The 22,644-nt window shown below is 31.3% G+C and overlaps 3 protein-coding genes and 1 pseudogene across 4 annotated transcripts; 3 read left to right on the plus strand and 1 right to left on the minus strand.

Moving 5' to 3' along the window:
* Window positions 1-498: 498 nt before the first annotated feature.
* On the plus strand, window positions 499-2,647 carry LOC105642931 (Exonuclease family protein). Its single transcript, XM_012227924.1, has 7 exons — window positions 499-533; window positions 873-1,024; window positions 1,125-1,255; window positions 1,368-1,591; window positions 1,701-1,910; window positions 2,075-2,155; window positions 2,404-2,647. The coding sequence occupies exons 1-7, from the start codon at window positions 499-501 to the stop codon at window positions 2,645-2,647; spliced, it is 1,077 nt and encodes a 358-aa protein (XP_012083314.1).
* Window positions 2,648-8,765: 6,118 nt separating this feature from the next.
* LOC149492470 (uncharacterized) lies at window positions 8,766-9,568 on the minus strand (annotated as a pseudogene). The gene is made up of 2 exons (XR_016318928.1): window positions 9,035-9,568; window positions 8,766-8,902 (listed from the first exon to the last, which is right to left on the minus strand). The product of XR_016318928.1 is annotated as an uncharacterized LOC149492470 (transcript).
* Window positions 9,569-14,928: 5,360 nt separating this feature from the next.
* Window positions 14,929-18,466, plus strand: LOC105642940 (uncharacterized). Its single transcript, XM_089716452.1, is given in 10 exon segments — window positions 14,929-16,288; window positions 16,291-16,506; window positions 16,509-16,598; window positions 16,601-16,907; window positions 17,038-17,209; window positions 17,248-17,361; window positions 17,363-17,473; window positions 17,574-17,948; window positions 17,950-18,204; window positions 18,206-18,466. Coding segments are annotated over 10 exon segments (2,736 nt in total). The 5' UTR covers window positions 14,929-15,402; the 3' UTR covers window positions 18,416-18,466.
* A 2,773-nt stretch (window positions 18,467-21,239) lies between these two features.
* Window positions 21,240-22,257, plus strand: LOC105641609 (histone H2A). Its single transcript, XM_012226197.4, has 2 exons — window positions 21,240-21,549; window positions 21,841-22,257. Exons 1-2 carry the CDS (start codon window positions 21,340-21,342, stop codon window positions 22,084-22,086), a joined length of 456 nt encoding a protein of 151 aa, XP_012081587.1. The 5' UTR covers window positions 21,240-21,339; the 3' UTR covers window positions 22,087-22,257.
* The last annotated feature ends 387 nt before the right edge of the window (window positions 22,258-22,644 follow it).

Below are 22,644 nucleotides of genomic sequence, written 5' to 3' on the forward strand. Positions count from 1 at the left end.
ATTCTAAATAAACCTTACATTTAAATCAAATTTAAAAGGTATGGATTAACCACGTGGTCTGATTAATCTTCTCACAGTCTCATAGAAAATGTGGGTAATGGGAGGATCTCGAATTCGAGTTTTCTCCATCCTAAAAAAAAAGCTTCTTTAATCATTTTATATTCTATTAGAGTGGTTTCGAATGATATATTATCGGTAATTATTATGAATCACTGCAAACTGCTAAACCAAACAGGTCAAAAGAATCGTAAAGTTGAAGAGTGGACCTCAAGCTTTTGGATTACAAAGAATGTTCGAAGTTACAATGACGTGAGTCGTGACCATGTGAAATGGTAAAGTTAGAAAACCTCCAAAGTTCAGCTAACTTGTATAGCCATCGTATTCGTCTCTTAGGTGCACCTTGGGAAGAGATTCTTCTCTTTTGCTTATATAAACTCCAGCCTTCCTCTTCACCTCTTCATCTTCAACCTCAGCCCAAGTCTTTCTAAAATAATAGTTATGGATTCTAGACAGGAGTCATCTGAGACTTTGAGGTCCTCTATTTTCCTCTCTTCTTCAGTTATAGCAAATGCATTTCTATGCACAATTTACATTGCTCTTTTTTATATTCAGTTCTTCTACCTTTTAAATAATCATAATCGTGTATATATGGATGCTAAATTTCTGTACTTATTTTGTATTATATTTATTAATTATAATTGTTTTTAAATACAGTTAAGTCAGAGGTTTAAACCCTGATAGTTCGATTTCTTTTAAAATTTTTTGATATTAACGAAAATAAAATAAAAATATTTGTTTGTTATATCCTAATTTTAAGGATAAAATCAATATATAAATTGCACATATATATATAAAAATTATATGTAATGCAGGAACAAGTGTGCAGCTTGCTTTAGACAATTCAACAAAATGGAACATTTAGTTGAGCACATGAGAAACTCCTATCACTCAGTTCATGAGCCCACCTGTAGAATCTGCAAAAAGCACTGCAGATCTTTTGAATCCTTAAGGGAACATCTCATAGGTAATTTTTTTTTTTTAATACATTTATATTTATATTCACAAGTAGAGTAGTTTTATAAATGTGATTCAATAAAAGGGTTTGCATGGTTTTGCTTCTACAGGGCCATTGCCTAAACAAGAATGCAAAAATATTTTCAGTATCAGAGGATGCAAATTCTGCTTAACCATTCTTGATAGCTACAATTCTCGCAATATGCATCAAGAAAGATGCCAGTTTTCAAATTCCAATGCTGTATTCATCTTCACTCTCGTGAATTAAATTATTTAAAACCCTTTTTGGTTTTATTTTTTGTAACTCATTAATTTATTTCTACTCAAGATTAATCTTCGTTCGGTTCTTCTAGGGATTGCTTGCTCGCATAGCTAATTTAGGTCTAAGGGACAACTTATTGACTGTTGAGAATTGTTATGCGAGAGCTCCTCAAGTTGTTGCTCTTGCTTGTAAAATGGTTGGAGGTGGAAGTGATGGCTCTTTAGATCTTTGTGGAAGGGTTTGCCTCATTGATGAAAAGGAAAATATTATCTTCCATAGTTATGTCAAGCCACCAATTCCTGTTACCAACTACAGGTATCAATATTACTCTTTCTATTATTAATTTGATTATTGTGTTTGAATTCGTAATCTCAAAGTTCTCAAAGTTCTGTTGATTCATTCTTGTAATATATACTCATTTTAGGTATGAAACGACGGGTATTAGATCTGAATACCTAAGAGATGCAATGCCATTAAGGCTGGTTCAGTCGAAGCTTCAAAACTTCCTCTGCAATGGCGAACCTATGTGGAAAATTCGACCTAGAGGAGGAGGAAAAGCAAGGATTCTTGTGGGTCATGGTTTGGACCATGACTTTGACCGCCTGCAACTAGAATATCCAGCTGTAATGGTCAGGTAATAATAAAGCTCATCTTTGATTTTGAAAGGAAAAGTAAAAAATAAATTAAAAAAAAAAGGTCAAAACTTGTCCAAAATTAAATTCAACGTTTTAATTAATTTTCATAATCCCATTAATCGATTCTAATCACTGTTTGATGGATCTTAATATTTATATATAGGGATACTGCTAAATATCCTCCATTGATGAAAACAAGCAAGCTTAGTAACTCACTCAAGTACCTAACACAAGCCTATCTTGGGTATGTATATATATATATTTTATAATACCCAGTCATTATAGTATATGCTATTTATTCATTCACTTTTTGTCATTACATTTCCAATAATGTTTTTCCATATAAAATGAGAAATATATTCTTTCTTTTTTTTTAGTTTTTAGATCTTAATTGATTTCTATTACATATATTTATACCGAAAGACTTATCTATACTGACAAATTTAATAGCAGTGATTGCGTTAAATATATAAGGTTACGGTGCATATGTAGGTATGAGATACAAAGTGGCATACAAGACCCATACGAGGATTGTGTTGCAACAATGAGGCTTTACATGAGAATGAGATCCCAAAGACATGCAGTGGAAGATTACCCACTTGCATCTGACCCACAAAATAGAAACAATTTTGCTTCTTGGAGGCAAAATGAACTTGAAAAAATGTCCCCAGAAGAAATGCTTGCAATATCAAGGTCTGATTACTACTGCTGGTGTTTGGACTCCTATTTGAATTGATTCTCAACCAATATGAATTAGCCAACTTCAGAATTATATATATTATATATGTCCAATATTTGAGATAGGAAGAATAATTAATAAATTGGAAATATATTGTTATTTCCATTTTCTGGTACTTAGTATTATTTGTGCTTTATAGAACTAAATTTACTTATGTTTTTCAATGTGAAATTAAGCTGATAGCTTAAAAATAAATTGAATTCAACTTATTTTAGTGGAGTCATATACATGCTTCTTGTGCTTAATTATGCAATTCTTAACATATTAATTATGGATATCACATTTTTGCTAGAAATTTTGGACTTTTTAAATTTTAATTTTAGGTAATTGGATATACATTGGTGTCTTTTAAGACCATAAATTTGTTCATAAACAATTCTCTTTAATTTAATGTATTGTTTTACGAGACTTAACAAATGATCCTTCAACCCATGATTAACCGTGTATTGCCCGAATTAACAACAAATAATTTCAATATATATATTTAATATCCATGCTATCAGTTCCATATTGAAATGTTCTAGTAAATTAAAAAATATTTTAATAACTTGACTTTATTATTTTCATATATACATTGATAACTTATGGTCTTTGGAAATTTGTGAGATATTGGAGCAAAATTTAGCATTATAATTATACAAAAATTCAAATAATTAGGATTTAAATAAAATAGAAGCATGAGTTAATTCTATTCTGCTAGACAAAAAACAAAATAAAATAAAATTATCAGAAGTGGCAGTTGAACCCATGCCCTCTCTCACAAAGACTAGAACATAAAATCTAACACCGTAGACCACTCAATCATCCTAATTCATGAAAAAATAACGAAGCTATTTAATATGATAATAGTCACTAAAACAATTACCACTTCTATGAGCCCTCCAAGGAAAATCAAGGAGGTTTTTCCTTGAGTTTTTTATTTCCAATTTTGCAGCAATTATCTACTGATTTGGTTAAAACTTTTCTTTCAATATTTTAATTAAAAAAAAAAATTTAACAGACAATATACAGGTGGTACTCTGCATTGTATTACAATAAATTTAAAAATAATTATTGAACAATAATTGCAAACAAAGGGTATTATATTTTCAATTAAATTAATTTAAAAATAATAATCAAGGTGATGTTTGTTACTATTGTGGTTTCTAGTTTTTAGTTTAATTTTGGTAAAGAAAGATTGAAACGTGTTTGTTATAAAAGTATTTAAATTTACTTTTCAGCTTTTTTTCAAAATTATTTAAAAAATTAAAAACATATTTTATAAAACTACAAATCGTGGTTTACGCGATTTTATTTTATTTTTGATATGCTTCACTTTTCTCTCTCCCATAAATCTATGTAATAAAATAATTCATTTCCTTTTAGACAAATTCTTGTATTTAAATAAAAAATAATATTTTATTAGAAAATATTTTTTAAATATTTTATTATTGTATTCTCCTTTCTATCTCTTATATATAAATAAAACATTTTTTATATATAAAACCTACTCATAAATATACATACATACATATATATATATATATATATATATATATATATTTATTTATTTATTTATTTATGAGTAGGTTTTATCTATATAAAATGTTTATATAGAAAAAGAAATTCAATAAAAAGAAGAACAGTTTTAAACAATTAAAAATCAAAAATTAAAAACAGTTTTTATTTTTCAAAAATAAAAAACAAAAAAATGGTAACAAACAACCCCTAATAAATTCAGCAGAGTGTTTTTTTTTTTTTTTTAATCAAACTAAAAATTTCATTAATTGGAAACTATATACAGCTATAGCAGATCAATATGTATCTATATTTTTATATAGAAAGTCTAATAATAAACCACTTACACAAAGAATAAAAAAAATATAATTTTGATTTGAAGTATCTGATTGAGTTGAAAGAGCATAATGTTTGTGCCATTGGCGATCGCTTGCTCCACTTGGTGGCTATTCATGGCCACTGCTCGACTCTATAGTCTTTTTACAAGTCCGATCTTACTACTTTCAAATTTCTTTCTTCCATTGAAGAGGAGATCTGCAGTTCTTTCTGCATAACAATCCAAATAATAAAAGACAGCTAGACAAAATCACCATAATGGTAATAACAATAACTCAAAACTATAATCCCAATACATGAGCAATAATAAAACCCAATATTTTGGCGACAATAACTCAGATTTGTAAATAAATCTGAAAATTATTCAAAAAATAAAAAAATAAACAAAAGCAGAAAAAGAGTGACCACCGGTGAGAGCTCACCGGTCGTGAAAGCAGAAAATAGAGCTTTTATATTTTTGGTTTTGAGAGAAAAAGAGAGAGGGAGAGGGGTGAGAGAGCAGCACGACATATGAGCGGAGTGTTTTCATAGGTACTATATTTATAAAAACCCATTTAAAACATATTTGAGTATTAGTGAATGGATTTGATTAGTATTAAATTAGCTACCTATTATACGTTTAGCTCTGGTATGTTTAAAACTTCGTATGCTTGGTCTCCACTAGAACCCATTATATAATTTAAAAATATGTATAAAATAAAATATTTCGGGTGAAAGTTTAAGTGCATAGGGTTGAAGGATCATTTGTTAAGTTTCGTGAAACAATATATTATATCAGAGAGAATTGTTTAATATATAAGTATATATATTATGATTAACCGTCTGTTGCCCGAATTAACAACAAATAATTTCAATATATATGAATATACTAGTTTATTTAAATATTTTAATAACTTGACATTGTTATTTTCATATATACATTGATAACTTATGGTCTTTGGAAATCTATGAGATATTGGAGTAAAATTCAGTATTATAATTATAAAAAATTCAAATAATTAGAATTTAAATAAAATAGAAGTATCTACCTAATAAAAATTTAAAATTACATTTTCAATACGTCAGGAGTGGGATTTGAACGGAATAAAAGTCAATTTCGTCCTAGAACTTCTTTAATGGGATAAAAAAGGTCAGACTTTACCTTTTAGGACAATTGAATCTTTGAACTTGTTTAAAATAATTAAAAAGATTAGAGTTAATGTTTTAGATCAATTTAACCTTTAAACTCATTTAAAATAATTAAAAATGTCATATTTGACATTTTGAGTCAATTTATCCTTTGATTCTTTACTGCGGAAGCAAACAAATTCTCGATGGCTAAAGAAATAAAATTAAGAGGCAAATTTTTTAAAATGAACATATATCCTAGTCATTTTTAACAACAGAATTAATTAAAATTAGAAAAAAATTTGTCAATTGAAATTCTTAATAAGGAATTATATATTAAATTAAGAAATATATTTAAGATTATTTATTAATGACATTATAGTTAATAATCTATAAATTTATTTGTTACCATAAATATAAGAAAATTTAAAATTATTTTTGTTGGACAATAGATGGGAATTATGATAACGTGCTTTAAATAGGAAGAGATGTATAAATAATTTTAAGGTAATATATATATATTTTTTTTTGAGGAAAACAAAAATTTATTTTATAAACAAATCTTTTGTTTTATAGTCAAATTTTGATTTCCCTCCGTATTTTCCCCGCCATCTATTTTATTCAAGTTATAACACTAAATATTTATAAACACTAGTAACCTTTTATATCTTTTACACGTGGAATAGCTCAACTCATATAACCTACTAAATACACTAAAATAATCATCTCATTACTCATGGCATCTCAAAATTTCCACAAATCAACAATTATGTTTTTTTTTTTTTTATTACAGCTTGTTCTTGCCAAGAAAATAAATTACATTACAATTGAATTCATCAAATGTTATTTGCGAAGTGCTCATGACAAATCCTTATTAAAGAAGAGAGATATATTTATGTGATTCTTTTTATTGTCTTTTGGATAGTATTTGAGTCCTGTTTGCTCAAATCAAGATTGGAAGGGTAAAGGGTCTAAAAGCATTGCCAATTTCTTTAAGTTGCCCCACAAAATATGTAGAATAAGATTATGATAATATATATACGTGTCTGAAAGTATGATCGAACTAATTTATGTGAATTAAGATTAAATTTCTTTTCTACATAATTTTAAAAAGCATATTTCTCTGGTATTAATCTAAAGTATTTTGTATTAGAATAATTTTGCAAATTGTTTATATTTACGTTCGAGTTAATTATAAATTTAATGCCTGAACTTCCGAAAATTTTCTATTTCAGTGTTTCAATGGAAAACGTTTATAATCAAGTGTCGAAACCGATTAATGTTTTCAATCTGGTGTCACCATCCTACGTAACTTGCCGGGAATATAAATAAGACGTGTGGGACACACTAATTATTAAAAATGAAGCTGAGTAGGATGTCAAATAACATGACGTGTTTGATTTGACGTGTCAAGCAATGAAGTGTAAACATCAAAAGACAAAGTTGTTGAAATTTTGGAAGGAAGAATGAAAATGCAGAAGATGATTAACAATGTTTAGCACTTCATTCAATTAACAAAAGAATGTGCCTATTTATAGGCTTACAAGTGAATCGAATAAGACCTAAAAATACTCCTCAAAATCATTAATCCTAATAACAAAAATATCAAATTCTATGCAGAAAATCTACACTAAATAAAATTGAAATCTCAACAGATTTTTCATAATATTATTTTGAATTAATCCTAACATTCTCTCTTAATTCAAACATAATATTCTTATTACAATAATTAACAATTAAAATTTTTAATCTAGCATTTGAAGCACCTCTCTTCAATTAACTTTGTTGAAGCACCTCTCTCCAACTCATCATTTTGATGCACTTCTCACCAAATATTGATGCACTTCTTATCAAACTAGCAATTTTTTTTTGAAGCACTTCTCTTCAAATATTGATGCACTTCTCATCACTTTCTTTTATTTTGGAGCATATCTCTCCAATGTTCTCTTGGAGCACTTCTCTCCAATACTCAAAGAAGAGTTCCTTCCTCTTGTACAAAATTTGATTGATTTTTATACCTGCAATCTTTTTGAATATGACCAAATTTCTTACAATTAAAACATTGAGGTTTACCTTTATGCCAACAATCATTTTCATCATGATTATCTTTCTTGCATATGCCACATGGTGGAAATTTTCCTCTTTTTGATAAAAATTTGTTCGTTGTCTTGGCAATTAAAGCAGCCTGTATAGTATTATCTTCTCTAAATGCTCTTCGTTGCTCCACAGCTTGTAGTGCATTAGTTAGTTCACCAACGGAAATTTCAGAAAGATTTTTTGTGTCTTCAAGAGAAGAAATTTTGGACTCAAATTTTTCGGGTAGATTTATTAGAATTTTTTTCAACCACCCTTCTTTCAGGAAATTCCTCACCAAGTAATCTAATTTTGTTAACAATGGACATGAGATTGTTAACATATTCTTTGACAACTCCAGATGTTTTCATTTTTTGCATCTCAAATTCTCTTTTAAGATTTAAAACTTGCATCAATTTCGTCTGCTTGTTGCCTTGATACTCATTTTTTAATGAGTTCCATATTTCCTTTGCTGTTTCACAAATCATAATACTTGTGAAAATTATATCCGAAACAGAAGAATGAAGGCAGGTTTTGCTTTGAATTTTTTGGCTTTTTCTTCGCTATGATTCTTAATTTGAACCATAGTTGAGTTGGATGGCAATGAAGAGATTTCTTTTTCTGTTTCAACATGCTCCCATAAGTCATAAGCTTGTAAATAAGCTTTCATTTTAACTGCCCATAGCTGATAATTTTCACCAATAAAAATTGGAGGGGAAGAAAATGGAATAGTGTTTGTGGTCATTTAACAGACAGGCTCTGATACCATGTTGAAATTTTGGAAGAAAGAATGGAAATGCACAAGATAATTAACAATGTTTAACACTTTATTCAATTAACAAAAGAATGTGCCTATTTATAGGCTTACAAGTGAATCAAATAAGACCTAAAAATACTCCTAAAAATCATTAATCCTAATAACAAAAATATCAAATTCTATGCAGAAAATCTGCACTAAATAAAATTAAAATCTCAACAGATTTTTCATAATAATATTTTGAATTAATCCTAACAAAAGTTGCTCTTAATAAAAACCCTACTCAGAACCCAACTCTCTCTCTTTCTCAGCCTGTCTTAACCAATTCCCCTATGGCAACAGCGGCAGCGGTAGCGGAAAATAAGGAATAACAAAATCCCCACCAAAAATCCAAAAAACAATAGCATAAGCCATTCCTTTCATTCCCTTAACCAGAAAACTACTCCGCTTCAGTGGTGCAAGGCCCCAACCCCATTCAACAACTGCAATAACAATTGCTAGAGACCAATTAAGTTGCAAATACACTAAAGTCAATACCAAAATAATTGCAAATAACCCAATAAAATAAGGAGAAGAAAGGGAGTGGAAAATGAAGAGAGAAACTTGAAGCTTACCTGTGTAGGAGACTTAAAGGATGAGCCATCAATGATGTCGTTTTGTGACAAACCTGCTCCTCCTCTAACAGCCATCAACAGTTGCTGTTGTAACGTCAGCTTAATAGTAGCTGCTGCAGACAACGGTCCTCCTCCTCCACCACCGCTTCTGGTGTTATCTAAGCTTAGAAGCCAAAAGTAGACTCGTCAAAGTTACTATGGAAGCCAACATTTTTCGGTATAGTCGCGGCATTTCATCGGATAAATCTCTAGGTTTTACAGCGGCGGTGGCTGAGTTAGTAATAGGCATGAGGTTAGTTGTAGGGTTAAGGTCCCAAGGACACTTGAGGTCAACCCAAGAACAAGAAGGAGAAAATCATCATTAGAAGCAGAAAGGATCGAAATGGGGTTTTGGATCTGTTGATTTTAAAGGTCTTCAAGAGGGATCGAAGAAGACGAGTTTAGTAATGAGTTTATTCCTTGCATTTCTCTGCTACAAGGCTGCATATCCCTTCTCGGGTTAAAATTAAAGAAAAAAAGTTTGATTCTTATGGGTTTTGGTTTTGAGGTTTGAGAGTTTTATCTATGGAGGTAAGAGAAGTAAAGACATTTGGGATTTTTTGCAGGTTTTAAAATTCTTGCTTATTAGTTGTAGAAGAGAAGGAGGAGAAGGATATGGATAAGTATTAGTATTTTCATGTTTGTGTTTGGGTTTTGGATTGATCATCGATGTTTACTGCTGTTGCTATAGAGGAATTGATTGAGAGGTGGTGATCGGTTGACGAGGCTGAGAAAGAAAGAGAGTTGGGTTCTGAGTAGGATTTTTGTTAAGGGCAATTTTGTCCTTTGATGTTTACACTTCACTGCTTGACACGTCAAATTTGATATGTGACAGAAATTTTCTCAAGTGTATGAAATCGCAACAAATAATATAGAATGAGTAGAGTATCGTGTCCACATGGATTGTATACCAAGTACCAAAATTATGTTAACCTACTATTATTTAAACGACAGTAAGGAGAGTTATTGTAAGAAATTAACTTCAACAAATAAAAGAGAAAAGAAATCAAGCAAGGTAATTTTTGATTAAAAGAAATCAAGGATTAAATGTTACTAGGGATTTTTACTTCATTTAATTCTATCCAATTTATTTTATTAGTTTGATAATCAATTTTAATTGTTCAAGTAGGGGAAACAGCCCTAAAATCACTAACAAGCTCTTCCGATGTATTGTTAGCTATTTTAACCCGGTCTAATTACCTATCTTCCAATAGCGCAATCAAACATGAATTAAATCATTAAGTTTTATGGTTTGTTTTGTGAATTCATAACCTAAGGTCATTAACTTATGAAAACCCCCCATGAGTCAAACCATATAGCTTCCGCATCAAGTTATTATTCTCATGTAATTTATTACCTTTTTCATATCAGAAACCCTTCTCCCGATAGTGATTAATGAAATAAACCAATCCAGGGGAGAAACTCTTGTGGGTCCTGAGTGTGTATGGCACAACCCAAGAGGGGGGGTGAATTGGGTTTTCTAAAAAAAACTGAAATAAATTTTAGAAATTCTAAACAAGAATTAGAATTCTATGTGCAGCGGAAAAACACACAGAACTTTGTGAGAGTAGAATATGGATTAGAATCTCCTCATAATGTTCTAATTTCAGATATAGAAAGTCTGTGCAAAGTGCAGCTATTGATTAGAACAGCTTCACACTGACTTGTACAATATCAGAGCTTCTTTATGAAGGAAAGTTATTGAACTCAGAACTTCCTCATAAAGTTTGCAAAACCATATAACACTATGTGAAAGATAGTTATTAGAACTTCTTCATAGAGTCTTAATCAAATGTTAAAGTAACTTTATGATGAAGAGTTATCAGGATTAGAACATCCTCATAAAGTTTAGAAAACAAAATAGAAACTCAAACAGTGAATTATACTGGAAATAGAACAACAGTTAGAACATTGTATATTCACTATATTAGAATATCAGAGTTCTAACGTTTAGAATAGATGAAACTTATTGTCGTTTTAGAACATCTGAATATTAACAATTTCAGCGTTTCTAAAAATTAAACAAGAGTGTGAAAGAGACAGTATCAACCAAACTTCAGAAATAAAGAGATCAACACCGAGAGTTATAGTGGTTCGGCACTAACTCGCCTACATCCACTCCCCAAGACGCATCTTGAGATCCTCCATTAAGTTATCTCTTTTAAAGGGTAAGAGACAAACCAACAGTACAAGGCAAATAGATCAACAACCTAGATCTACCCTTTTTGTCCCACTAGATTTTTCAAAGGTTCTAGTTAACCTCAACCCTTTCTGTTTTTGGTAGAGTACAGAAAACTCAATTCAAGACATTGCTATCCCACTCATGGAGAAGGTCGCTTGATAACCTCTATCTCAATAGCTTCTAACCTAAGCTATTACACTCAAAAGTTTAACAAAATAAAGAGCCTGTCTACTGTAGAATACAGATTCTAAATAGACAGAAAGAAACGCCTATATAAGCACAGGAAAAATAATTTTATCAGATTAGAAAATCGATTAGAACACAAAATTGTTTTTCAAAAGGAAATTGTAAAAATTCTTTTCACTTTAAATATTGAAAACGTTAAGTGTAGAGATGAAAAGAAAATGGGGGTAGAGTAAGTTTTGAGAGAAAAAGATTCGTTCAATGAGAGAGAGTGCTCTTAAAACAATTACTCTTACTTCACCCAATGTTTAAGGCGTGAATGTTCCTTTATATATAGGAAACAAGGAAGCTGTCACTTTTGGAAAGAGATTGAAAACAGAATATCTTCTTTCCTTATTTTTAGAAGATGTGAAAATCTTTGTTACCAAAAATTATTTCATCCTTTTTGGTAAGAGAATAAAACCCGATTTTCACTTTCCTTGAGAAAAGATTTTTGACAACATTTATTTTGGAAAGAATTATTTGCGGATAGATGCATTTACCAAAACCGAAAAAGATTTTCCTTTATTTTTAAGGTAAGAGAATAATTTTAAAATATTTTAGATCTTTCAAAGAAAATATTTCCGAAAAAGTGAATGATTTTATTACCAAAAACTTTAGAGAAGAAATCTCTTTAGTTTTAGGAAAATAAATCTTTTCGATTTAAAGGAATATTTTTTGAAAATTAAAATAAAGGAATTTATTAAAAAAATAATTTCCGAAAATACTTTTGAGAGAGAAAAAGATTTTTGTGCTCATATATAACCTTTCTCTCTATCCTACAAAGTTTCCTAAATGCCTAGATTACTAGGATCTTCGAAATCTTCACTCTCAATGTAGGACTTGCCTTGTATGATTTCTTTCCAAAGAAATTCTGCATAAAATAAAATTAGCACAAGTAATATAATTTAAATTTATTTGTTTTGTATTAATCATCAAAATCCGAGATTTGACCCTTGAGCCAACAACTCTGCCTGGAAGCATTAAGTTCAATAATAAATTATATCATGAACAAGGAAAAGCAAATCTAATAGTATAAATTAGAATAGAAATTACACTACATCAGATCTCTAGTATGAGAATTTAGTTCGACATAGTAATTAAATAAAACTCAATTAAACTTTATAATAATTCCATAATCAATCTGAATAATGAAAGATAAAAACAAGATTAAGAGTTTAAAGATAAAAACTAGTCAACAAATAACGTGGTCGGCTTCTTTGAATCTTGACACAAATCTTAAGCACTTGAAGTCTTAGAGAGAGAGAAAAAACAATAGAACAAAAAGATGGTATATACAATGGATGACTCTCTTTGTCTATAGCTAGTCTCTCTATTTATATAGACTTTCTGAAATATGTTCGTGTTCGTTTAGGAAAGCGAATCTCTATTGAGGAAGAAATCTTTTTGAGATAGGAGACTGTTTAGGTTTTGTTTTTTTTCCAATTAGGACTCTCTCAGCGCCTAGATAGGATTTATGCTGGATTCCTATAAAAATCCTACAAAATTCCTCAAGATCAAGTGAAATATGATTCAAGGAAGTTTTACACAAAAACATAAATAAAACTAAATAAAAACTAATTAAAGTAATTAAAAATACTAAAAATTCTAATAAAAATTATATTAAGAATACTATAAAAATAACACTTATCAATGTGTCATATTATTTGGCGTCCTATTTAGTTTCATTTTTAACAAATAGTGGGTATCACATGTTCTATTCATATTTCCGACAAGCCATGTAGGACAGCGACACTAAATTGAAAAAAATTAATCGATTCTGATACTTGATTGCAAACGTTATCCATTGAGATACTGAAATAAAAAATTTTTCGAAAGTTCATACACTATTTAAAAGGTAAATAATTTTGTTTGTACAAATAAAGATTTCGGAAACATCAATTTATATAGGATGATTAGAGTAGGGTATGGTGGCCAATTGCTCAAACAAGTGGTTGACAAAACTTGGGGGGTCCATTTCTAATTCTTGCAGTAATAGAGTAATAGATGCAATTAAGTGGCCTGAAAATTACTAGAATGGCTTTCATAGGCTGCGACATTCCAACGAGAATTATTCTATGCACCAATCCTCGTACCTGGGGCGTCATCCTCATGCCCTACATTTTAATTTTACCCTTACAAAATGAACGGCTTGCTTAATTATCTACCCTCTTGTACGGATGAGCATTTGTCTAACTAAACCAGATCAAACCGAATTGGTTCGATTTGATCTGATCGAATAGATTTTATGTCGACTAAAACTGCATTAAAGATTGTGAAAATTTGTTCGGAATCAAATCAAACTAGATTCAGGTATTTTGAATCGAATATGCATAAAAATCAATTGGTTCGCTATGCAAGTAACCGAACCAAAAATTGAAAATCATTCAATTTTATTATTTGAATCAATTGGTAGTTGATCTCTAACCGTATCAAACTGAAATGAGTTGGTTCAGTTTGATTATTCAGTGTGCACCAAATACTGCTCACCCCTACCCTCTCTTACTACTCAATTTATGTCAATTTTCCTACTCAATTTTATAATGCGCTATCACAGGTAGCCCATGTGTGATAATAAACATAGATCAGAAGTATTAGTTGTGGTTGGCTTGGTGTGATTATTCACCGGTGAACTTACAAAATAATTTTCCATTTCAATCCACCAATTTAGTTTTCTTCCATTTGAAAAAGATTATTCAGGAGATAATAACTGTGTTTTCCTCCAACAATATAAAAAGGCAATGTACCAATGCTAATAAAAGTGAATAATTATTGATGCTTTGCTTGCTTTATATACACAAAAGATATGGGACATAGATGTTAGCCTCAGTCTTGACCGTTTAGTCCTTGTACCAGGATGTAGCTTGTACCCCTTGTAGGTGCAAAAGCTAGAGACTGGCAATTTAAGGAAAGTTGAAGACCTAGAAGAATAATAAACCAATTATATCTCAATAATTTTTCTCTCTTAATATAAAAAGCTAATAAACAATTTATAACTCACCATCTCTTTCTCAATATAATAAGGCTTCCTGATTTTTGCCGGTATGCAAAATTTGATAGTGATCCAAATCCCGTTAAACATTATATTCTTTCAATTTGTTGTCCACTCCCTTATTATTAACAAATAATTCTCAAAAATAAAAACCAGAAAAAAAAGAAGAAAAAACTTTGAATTTTAAGAAAGTTCTAGAACTTTGAATGTTGAATCAGTTTGTGGTTAAGCTTAAAAGAAGGAGAGAAAAACTTCCTTATATTATGGAAGTTTGGTTTTGACTTTTACCGCAGTAAAATGAATGCGGAAAATATCTTCCCTTTCACTCACTTTCAGTTCAATCTCCATGTGCTTGAGAGATGCAAATTTAGAAATGTGACGAGTGCCCTAGAAAATTAATTGACGTCTATATACATTCGCAATAAGACGACAGTATTATTATTTGCGTAGAAAATTACTTCTTTGTTGCCTTTTCCATTAAAATGTTTGTTTTTCATGTCACAGGCCACATGTTAGTGCTTCCTAGCTAGGCTCGCCTTTAACTTACTTTTGTTTATTCCATTAGAATAATAATAATGAAAGAGCTGTCACCTTCTTCATTTCCACTCTCTCAACCTCTCCTTCTTCTTCTGCTTATTGTTATCATTTTCTTCCACCTCGGCGGCTTCTCAATTCAAGAAATCGCCAATCATCTTCAACTTTGGGTACTCTAATTCCGACACCGGTGGACTTGCAGCGGGTCTTGGCTTTCCTCCACTATCTTCTCTCTATGCAAGTAGACCTGTTCAATAGACAGGTTGATATTTTTCAATATATCTATACTATACAATAGAAATCTAAGATGCTTCATCCATTATTTTGGAATCATATCTTTATTGATTATTTATTAAAAAAAAAAAGTAACTGGAATTTTATTGTAATCATAGAGCGTGTATGATATTTGTAGTAACTGCCTCTTCAAGAGTACCATACCCGTTTGACCAAAGCAATGCATTGCTGCAATTCAAGAACTCCGTATCCATAAGCATGCCTGAGCCTACAGATTATTTAGAGAGATATCCAAAGACAAATTCATGGAAAGAAGGTACAGATTGCTGCTTATGGGATGGTGTCAGCTGTGAATTAGCTACTGGTTATGTTATTGAGCTCGATCTTTCTTCCAGTCCGCTTTGCGGTAACTTGTATCCCAATAGTTCTCTTTTCGCTCTTCATCATCTTCAAGTATTAGATCTCTCTAATAACAATTTTAAAGGCTCTAAAATTCCTTCTCAATTTGGCCATTTGTTGAGTCTGACACACCTTTCTCTAGGCTTTTCAAATTTTACTGGCCAAGTTCCATTAGAGATAAGCCAAGTAATTAATTTGGTTTCTCTTGATCTTATTCGCGAGACCGATGGTGATCCCTTAGAAATGACTGCTGCTGGTCTTAACAACCTTGTTCAAAACTGAACCAAATTGCAGGTTTTGGACTTGTCCTATGTAAACCTGTCTTTGGTTTCACCTAATTCCTTCATCAATTTGTCATCTTCTTTGTCAAGGCTCAGCCACAGTTAGTGTGGCTTGAAAGGAAAATTTCCAACTAATATAATTCAGAGACCCAAACTCATAGAGCTTCAATTGATCGATGAAGGCATCACTGGCTCTTTTCCAATGTCAAATTGGAGTCTTTCACTCAGATCATTGGCCCTTGGTTTGACTAAAATTCCAATATATTTGGAAAATGAATTTTTCAACAGTCTGAAGTTATTGGAAGAGCTAACACTCATGAATTGCAATTTTATTGGGTCTAATCTTGAGTTGTTTGGTAATTTATCCAAACTCTCTATTTTGATCTCTCAGACAATGAATTCACTGGTCAAATTCCATCTTCCATTGGAAATCTCAACAAACTCTTGTTCTTGGACCTTTCATATAGTAGCTTTAGTGGTTCAATTCTTTCCACATTTGCAAACTTGATCCGGCTAGAAATATTGCTTTTGCATCGTAAGAGTTTTATTGGGCCAATTCCTTCCGTATTTGCAAACTTGACCAAGCTATCGGTATTTTCATGAGTAACAATAATTTGAGCGGTCCAATTCCCAGTTACTTCGCAAAACTCCCTTCACTTCACATCTTTTACCTACCAAATAATCAATGAGTGGCCCCATTCCTTCATATCTGGGTAGTAATGTGTGGTATCTTGACTTGAGAAATAACAAGTTCTATGGTCGAATTCCAAGCTCAATTTTCAAAATGGTGAATTTGAAAGCTCTCATTCTCTCATCAAATGAAAAATTGACAGGAGAACTACCTTCTGCAATTTGTGATTTAAAATCTCTCATCATTCTTGACTTGTCATACAACAGTTTTGGTGGTCCTATTCCACAATGTTTAAGAAATCGGAGCACTAGCCTTTTATTATTACATTTGGGTATGAACAATTTCCTTGGAGTTATCCCTTAATTATTTTTAAAAGGCAGTAAGTTTAGATATTTGAATTTCAACAGCAACCAACTGCAAGGAACACCCCACCATCTATTTCAAATTGTAAGGATTTGGAAATCTTAAATCTTAGCAACAATGAAATAGAGGACACATTCTGCAATTGACAGGAGAACTACCTTCTGCAATTTGTGATTTAAAATCTCTCATCATTCTTGACTTGTCATACAACAGTTTTGGTGGTCCTATTCCACAATGTTTAAGAAATCGGAGCACTAGCCTTTTATTATTACATTTGGGTATGAACAATTTCCTTGGAGTTATCCCTTAATTATTTTTAAAAGGCAGTAAGTTTAGATATTTGAATTTCAACAGCAACCAACTGCAAGGAACACCCCACCATCTATTTCAAATTGTAAGGATTTGGAAATCTTAAATCTTAGCAACAATGAAATAGAGGACACATTCCCATATTTTTCTGCAAACACTTCAAGAATTGCAAATTCTACAACGAGGATCTAACAAGCTCCCATGGTTTGGTGAAAACCTACTTCTATGCCAACAATTCATTCCCCAAGCTACGGTTTCTTGATCTCTCCAATAACATGTTTAGTAGGCCTCTACCTGCAAATTTGTTTTTGATGGGACCGCGCGAACCATCCAATCCCGAATTAGTATGATATTGTCCGCTTGGGACCAAGCACTCACGGATTTGTTTTTGGGCACCTCTCAAAAGGCCTCATACTAATGGGTTGGATTTGAACCATTATATTTTGGTTTCTCTTCTCACATTTTTCCGATGTGGGATTTGGGAGGATATCCCCAGCATGTTCAACAATTTCAAAGCAATGGTCAACCTTAGTCAGAAAATGGGATACATGACAGCACCACTAAAACTTTATGATGGTTATTCTGTGAGCTTGACTTTGAAACGGTGGCCAATTGATTTGGAGAAAATCCATACACTTTTAACGAACATTGACTTGTAAAGCAATAATTTCACAGGGAAAATTCCAAATTCGATTGGCAAGCTTAAATCACTCAAGCAACTCAATTTCTAGATCTCATAATCGTCTGACAGATGAGATTGAACAGTCTATCGGGAATTTGACCAATTTGGAATCGTTAGACCTCTCTTCAAATTATTTTACTGGAAGGATTCCAACTGAATTAGTACATTTGATATTCCTTCAAGTATTTAATGTTTCATTTAATAAACTTGAAGGACCCATACCCGAAGGCAAGCAGTTCAATTCATTTGATAATAGCTCGTCTGAAGGAAACACAAGATAGTGTGGATTTCCACTGCAGAAGGATTGTAAATTTTGGTGAAAGGCAACAAGACATGACTCCATCAAAATCTGATGAAAATAAAGTTGGATTTGGATGGGAATCTGTTGTCATTTATGCTTGTGGGACAGTGTTTGGTATAGCAGTGGGATATCTTATGTTGTTTAGAATAAGAAAACCTGTTGTTTTGGTGAAGATTGTTGAAGCTGGAGGGCATCGAAGAAGAAGGAACTAGTTGAAAAAATTATATATTACTTGTAATAATAAAATTACTCAATATATTTTGTTATGGTTAATTTTTTAATTTTTTAATTTTTTATTTAACATACCAAGGTTTAAGTTGGGTGTATTTAGGGGATGCATCGGTCCGGATATAATATCTTTGATATGTTAAATTTTTCTGATATCAAAATGATTAGTAAAATAAAATAATATGACTTTATTGAAAAAAAAAAGATTCGCAAACTAGTAAAAAAAATTAGTGGCCATTTAGGTAAAAAGTACACTTTAAGAAGGGTAAACACTAGGTTCAATAATATGAATTAATTGATAGTATATAAAATCAAATGGAATGGGATCCAATCAATTTGGGTTTAATCTGTTTAGTTTCTTCCTCTGTTTCTAAAGCAATCTAACGTAGAAAATAAACTGGAAGGAAAGGAATTAGAAGACAACTAGAAGTTCTAACCTTGAAGCCATTTCAAACATCCCTAATTACCAATCACTATAACAAAATTAATTAATATTTAGCTGCAAATTTTACTCGCAAACAGTTCTGTAGATAATTATCAATAGGTATAATTATATTTTTAATATCTGAATTTTCACTCTTTTTCTTATTTTGATGTCTCAACAGAAAATGACAACGATTCAATTTTTTAATTTCTAAGATTTTTATAATTTAATATCTCTGGATGTCGTGGTAAATCAGAAAAAAAATTCTACATATGTGGGGGCATAAATTTTATTACGTGGTAGTCTACTTTGCAAGAAGGAGTTAGAATATTTGCCAGGTAAGCCATTGGTGACATGGAAACTGGGAAATCATCACTACGATCTCCATTTAATGCTTTCTAACAATCTCCTTCTCTTTCTTTTAACATACAAATACATTTCTTTTCTTAACTCTGTTCCTCCAAAAACCCTCGATATAAAAATTTCTACAACCAAAAAACCCAATTTCTCTAATGCCGTATCGCTTGCAAACTCTAAAGGCCGAGATGCATAAGGGAGCGGGCTCCGTCTTCAAGTCCCACACCCACCATCATAAAGGCTCTGCTCGATTTCGTTCTATCAATTTCAGAGAGCAAAATGGTTATCTAAAGAGAGTCATTATTGAATTATTCACGATCTTGGTCACGACACGCCACTGGCTAGCCTCACTTTTCGCCACCCATTTCGCTGCAAGCACCAAGAGGAGCTCTTCGTTGCTGCTGAAGGATTGTATACTATTGGAAAGAAGGCAATTTAATGGTGGGAAATGTTTTGCCATTGAGATCTATTTTAGAAAGAAATGGTTTGACAAAAACCAAAACAAAAAAGAGAATAATGTCAAATTCTTCCTTCTGAAAGTCAAAAAAAAAAAAAAAAATCTGGTAATTCCCTTATCAATATTTCTAATCTCCCAATTGAAGAAGACTCGATCTCAACGTCGAGAAATAAAAATTCAGGGGCTCAATATACAAAACTTGATTAGTTTAGGGTTTGAATATGTGTTTTATCAAAATATTTCTGCGATAATTTAAGATTGATTATTCAATTATTTTGTTATTTAATATAATTAAAATAAAAACAATGCAAAAATAACAACAATGATTTTAAAATACCAACGTAATATTATAATATAGAAATTTATTTTATTTTGATCTAATTTAAATCCAAAATTTTGAAATTGAAAATTTAGGGAATTATATGTTTAATTTTATTTTTATTTTTATGTTTACATATTGATTTAGTTGCAGTATCTATCAAAACTCACATATATGGTAAATTAGGGGTGCCATATTACGGTTCCGGGAACCGGAACCGGTGGGAACTGGAGCCGAAATTGGAGATTTTTGGTTCGGTTCCGGTTCCAGTTTTGTTGGAACTGTAAACCGGCGGTTTCATAAACCGGTCAGAATCGGATGGAACCGCCGGTTCTCTGGCCGGTTAGAACCGTCGGTTAGCAGTTAGAAACTGTCATTTTTTTTTTTAATTTTGTTGTGAAATCTCTTAATTACCCCTCCCAATAACCATAAACGGCTAGTTTCAAGGGGATACGTAGGCAACTTAATTTTTTTTAAAAAAAAAAATAATAAGTTCAAGCCCTTTTTTTTTTTTAACTTATGTTCAAACTTTTTTAAACAAAAAATAAATTCAGTTGAAGACTTTTTTTTAAAAAAAATAATTAAGTTCAAGTCTTTAAAAAAATAAATTTAATTGAAGCATTTTTTTAATTTTTTTAGGTGTATTTTTTTTAGAAATAACTTTCACAAATTTATTAAATTTTGAAAACCGGTCTTCAAAATTTAAAATTTAAAATTATGCGATTTACCGAAAAATCAGTCGGAAAACCGATCAGAACCGTCGGTATTGAAACCGTACCAAAACCGAAACTGGAACCGGAACTGTTAGGTTTCAAACCGAAACCGGAACTGAAAATTTTCGGTTCGGTTTCGGTTTCAATTTTTTTGGAACCGAAACAGTTGGTTTCGGAACCGTGCCCACCCCTGTGGTAAATAGTGATAGAAATAAATTTAAATATAAATATATGGAGAAAAAAAATATAAATGAAATAGATTTAATAATTTCACCCAAAAAAAAAAAATGACTAAAACTAACCAAGCCAAGGCCTTTTGAAAATCCAGCGGAAGACGAAAACACTTTACAAATAGCGGAAAAAGTTTTCCAAAAGAAGATTATAAAAAACATTTGGCTTCCTATTGGTCCATTTCAAACCACGCGGATTGCTCCCTAAACCATCCATAACCGTCAGTAAAGCTCCAATCCGACGGTCTTCCTACTCCCACCCTCCTACTTCTAACACGCTCACATCCAGACACCGGGCTGTAATAAAACCAGTCTTTCATTATTGATTTGCATAATAATTCTCAAGCGAAAAAAAAAAAAAAAAAAAGAAAAGAACTAGACAATAAACGGGTCGGACTTTCGGCGGAGATGGATTCCGGAGCAAAAGTAAAAAAGGGAGCTGGTGGGAGGAAAGGCGGAGGTCCGAAGAAGAAGCCTACTTCTAGGTCAGTCAAAGCCGGTCTTCAGTTTCCTGTTGGGAGAATAGGGCGGTACTTGAAGAAGGGAAGGTATGCGCAGCGGGTTGGATCCGGAGCTCCAGTTTACATGGCTGCTGTTCTCGAGTACCTAGCTGCTGAAGTAAGCTTTTTCTCTCTCAATCTTTTATAATTTTGGTTTTTCTGATCTGTAGTGGTAGTGGATTTCACTAAAGATACGTTTACTATGTTAAATTTAGGGATGCTAATTTTGGTTCAAAATGTCTGTTTGGTTGGTAAGAAAATGATGGAAAAAGCTAAGTTATCCAAAATTTAGCAAATTAATTTTAACATCCTTGCAATTAGATTTGGATTTAGCTTAATCTGATCCTACATTTCTGCATTTCCTAACTACTTAAATTAAGCCCTAATCCTTTCTGTTTTGGCCTTGTAGGTATTGGAATTGGCTGGTAATGCAGCTAGAGATAACAAGAAGAACAGGATAATACCAAGGCATGTATTGCTTGCAGTTAGAAATGATGAAGAGCTTGGAAAGTTGCTTGCAGGAGTGACCATTGCTCATGGAGGTGTTCTTCCCAATATTAATCCTGTTCTTTTGCCCAAAAAGTCAGAGAAGGCTACTAAAGATAAGGAACCTAAATCTCCATCTAAGGCAACAAAATCTCCAAAGAAAGCTTAAGTCATTTCTGTTGTTATTCTCTTGATCTTGTTGTATGTGATTTAGAGTATATTTTGTTAATGTGTAGGAAAATTGAGTTGATGGATTTTGAAAATTTGTGTAGTCCCTTTATCTTTCTGATAGATGTTAGGATTGACATTTGAGATTAATGGATGGAACTTTTTTTTTTTTTTTTTTTTCTTTTTATTCTACATTTTTTTTTTTTTTTTTTTTTTTTTTTTTTTTTTTTGTGTTATTCCTATGAATATGTTGGCTTTGGTTGGATTCTTTGTGAGTGGTGGTTATATGATATACTAGTCGAAATCCTGCGCCCTGCTCACTCGCGAGGGATTGGTATCGTCCGAATAATTATTATGGATAAGTGATATTGCTAATTTTAAAAAAAATATATTGCAATTTTACATTGAAATCAATAATAAAGATGATTGAATAGATTTTTTTCTTATTTTATTATTATGTTGTTGAATTATTTGTATATAAATAGTTTTAGATGTATTTAATAAAAAATGAAAAATCAATTAACAAAAAATAAATATTTTATTATATAATGAAAAGTAA

This window comes from Jatropha curcas, chromosome 11, assembly GCF_041381405.1.
Source record: "Jatropha curcas cultivar XTBG-Jc1 chromosome 11, XTBG_Jcur_1.0, whole genome shotgun sequence".
NCBI classification, from domain to species: domain Eukaryota; kingdom Viridiplantae; phylum Streptophyta; class Magnoliopsida; order Malpighiales; family Euphorbiaceae; genus Jatropha; species Jatropha curcas.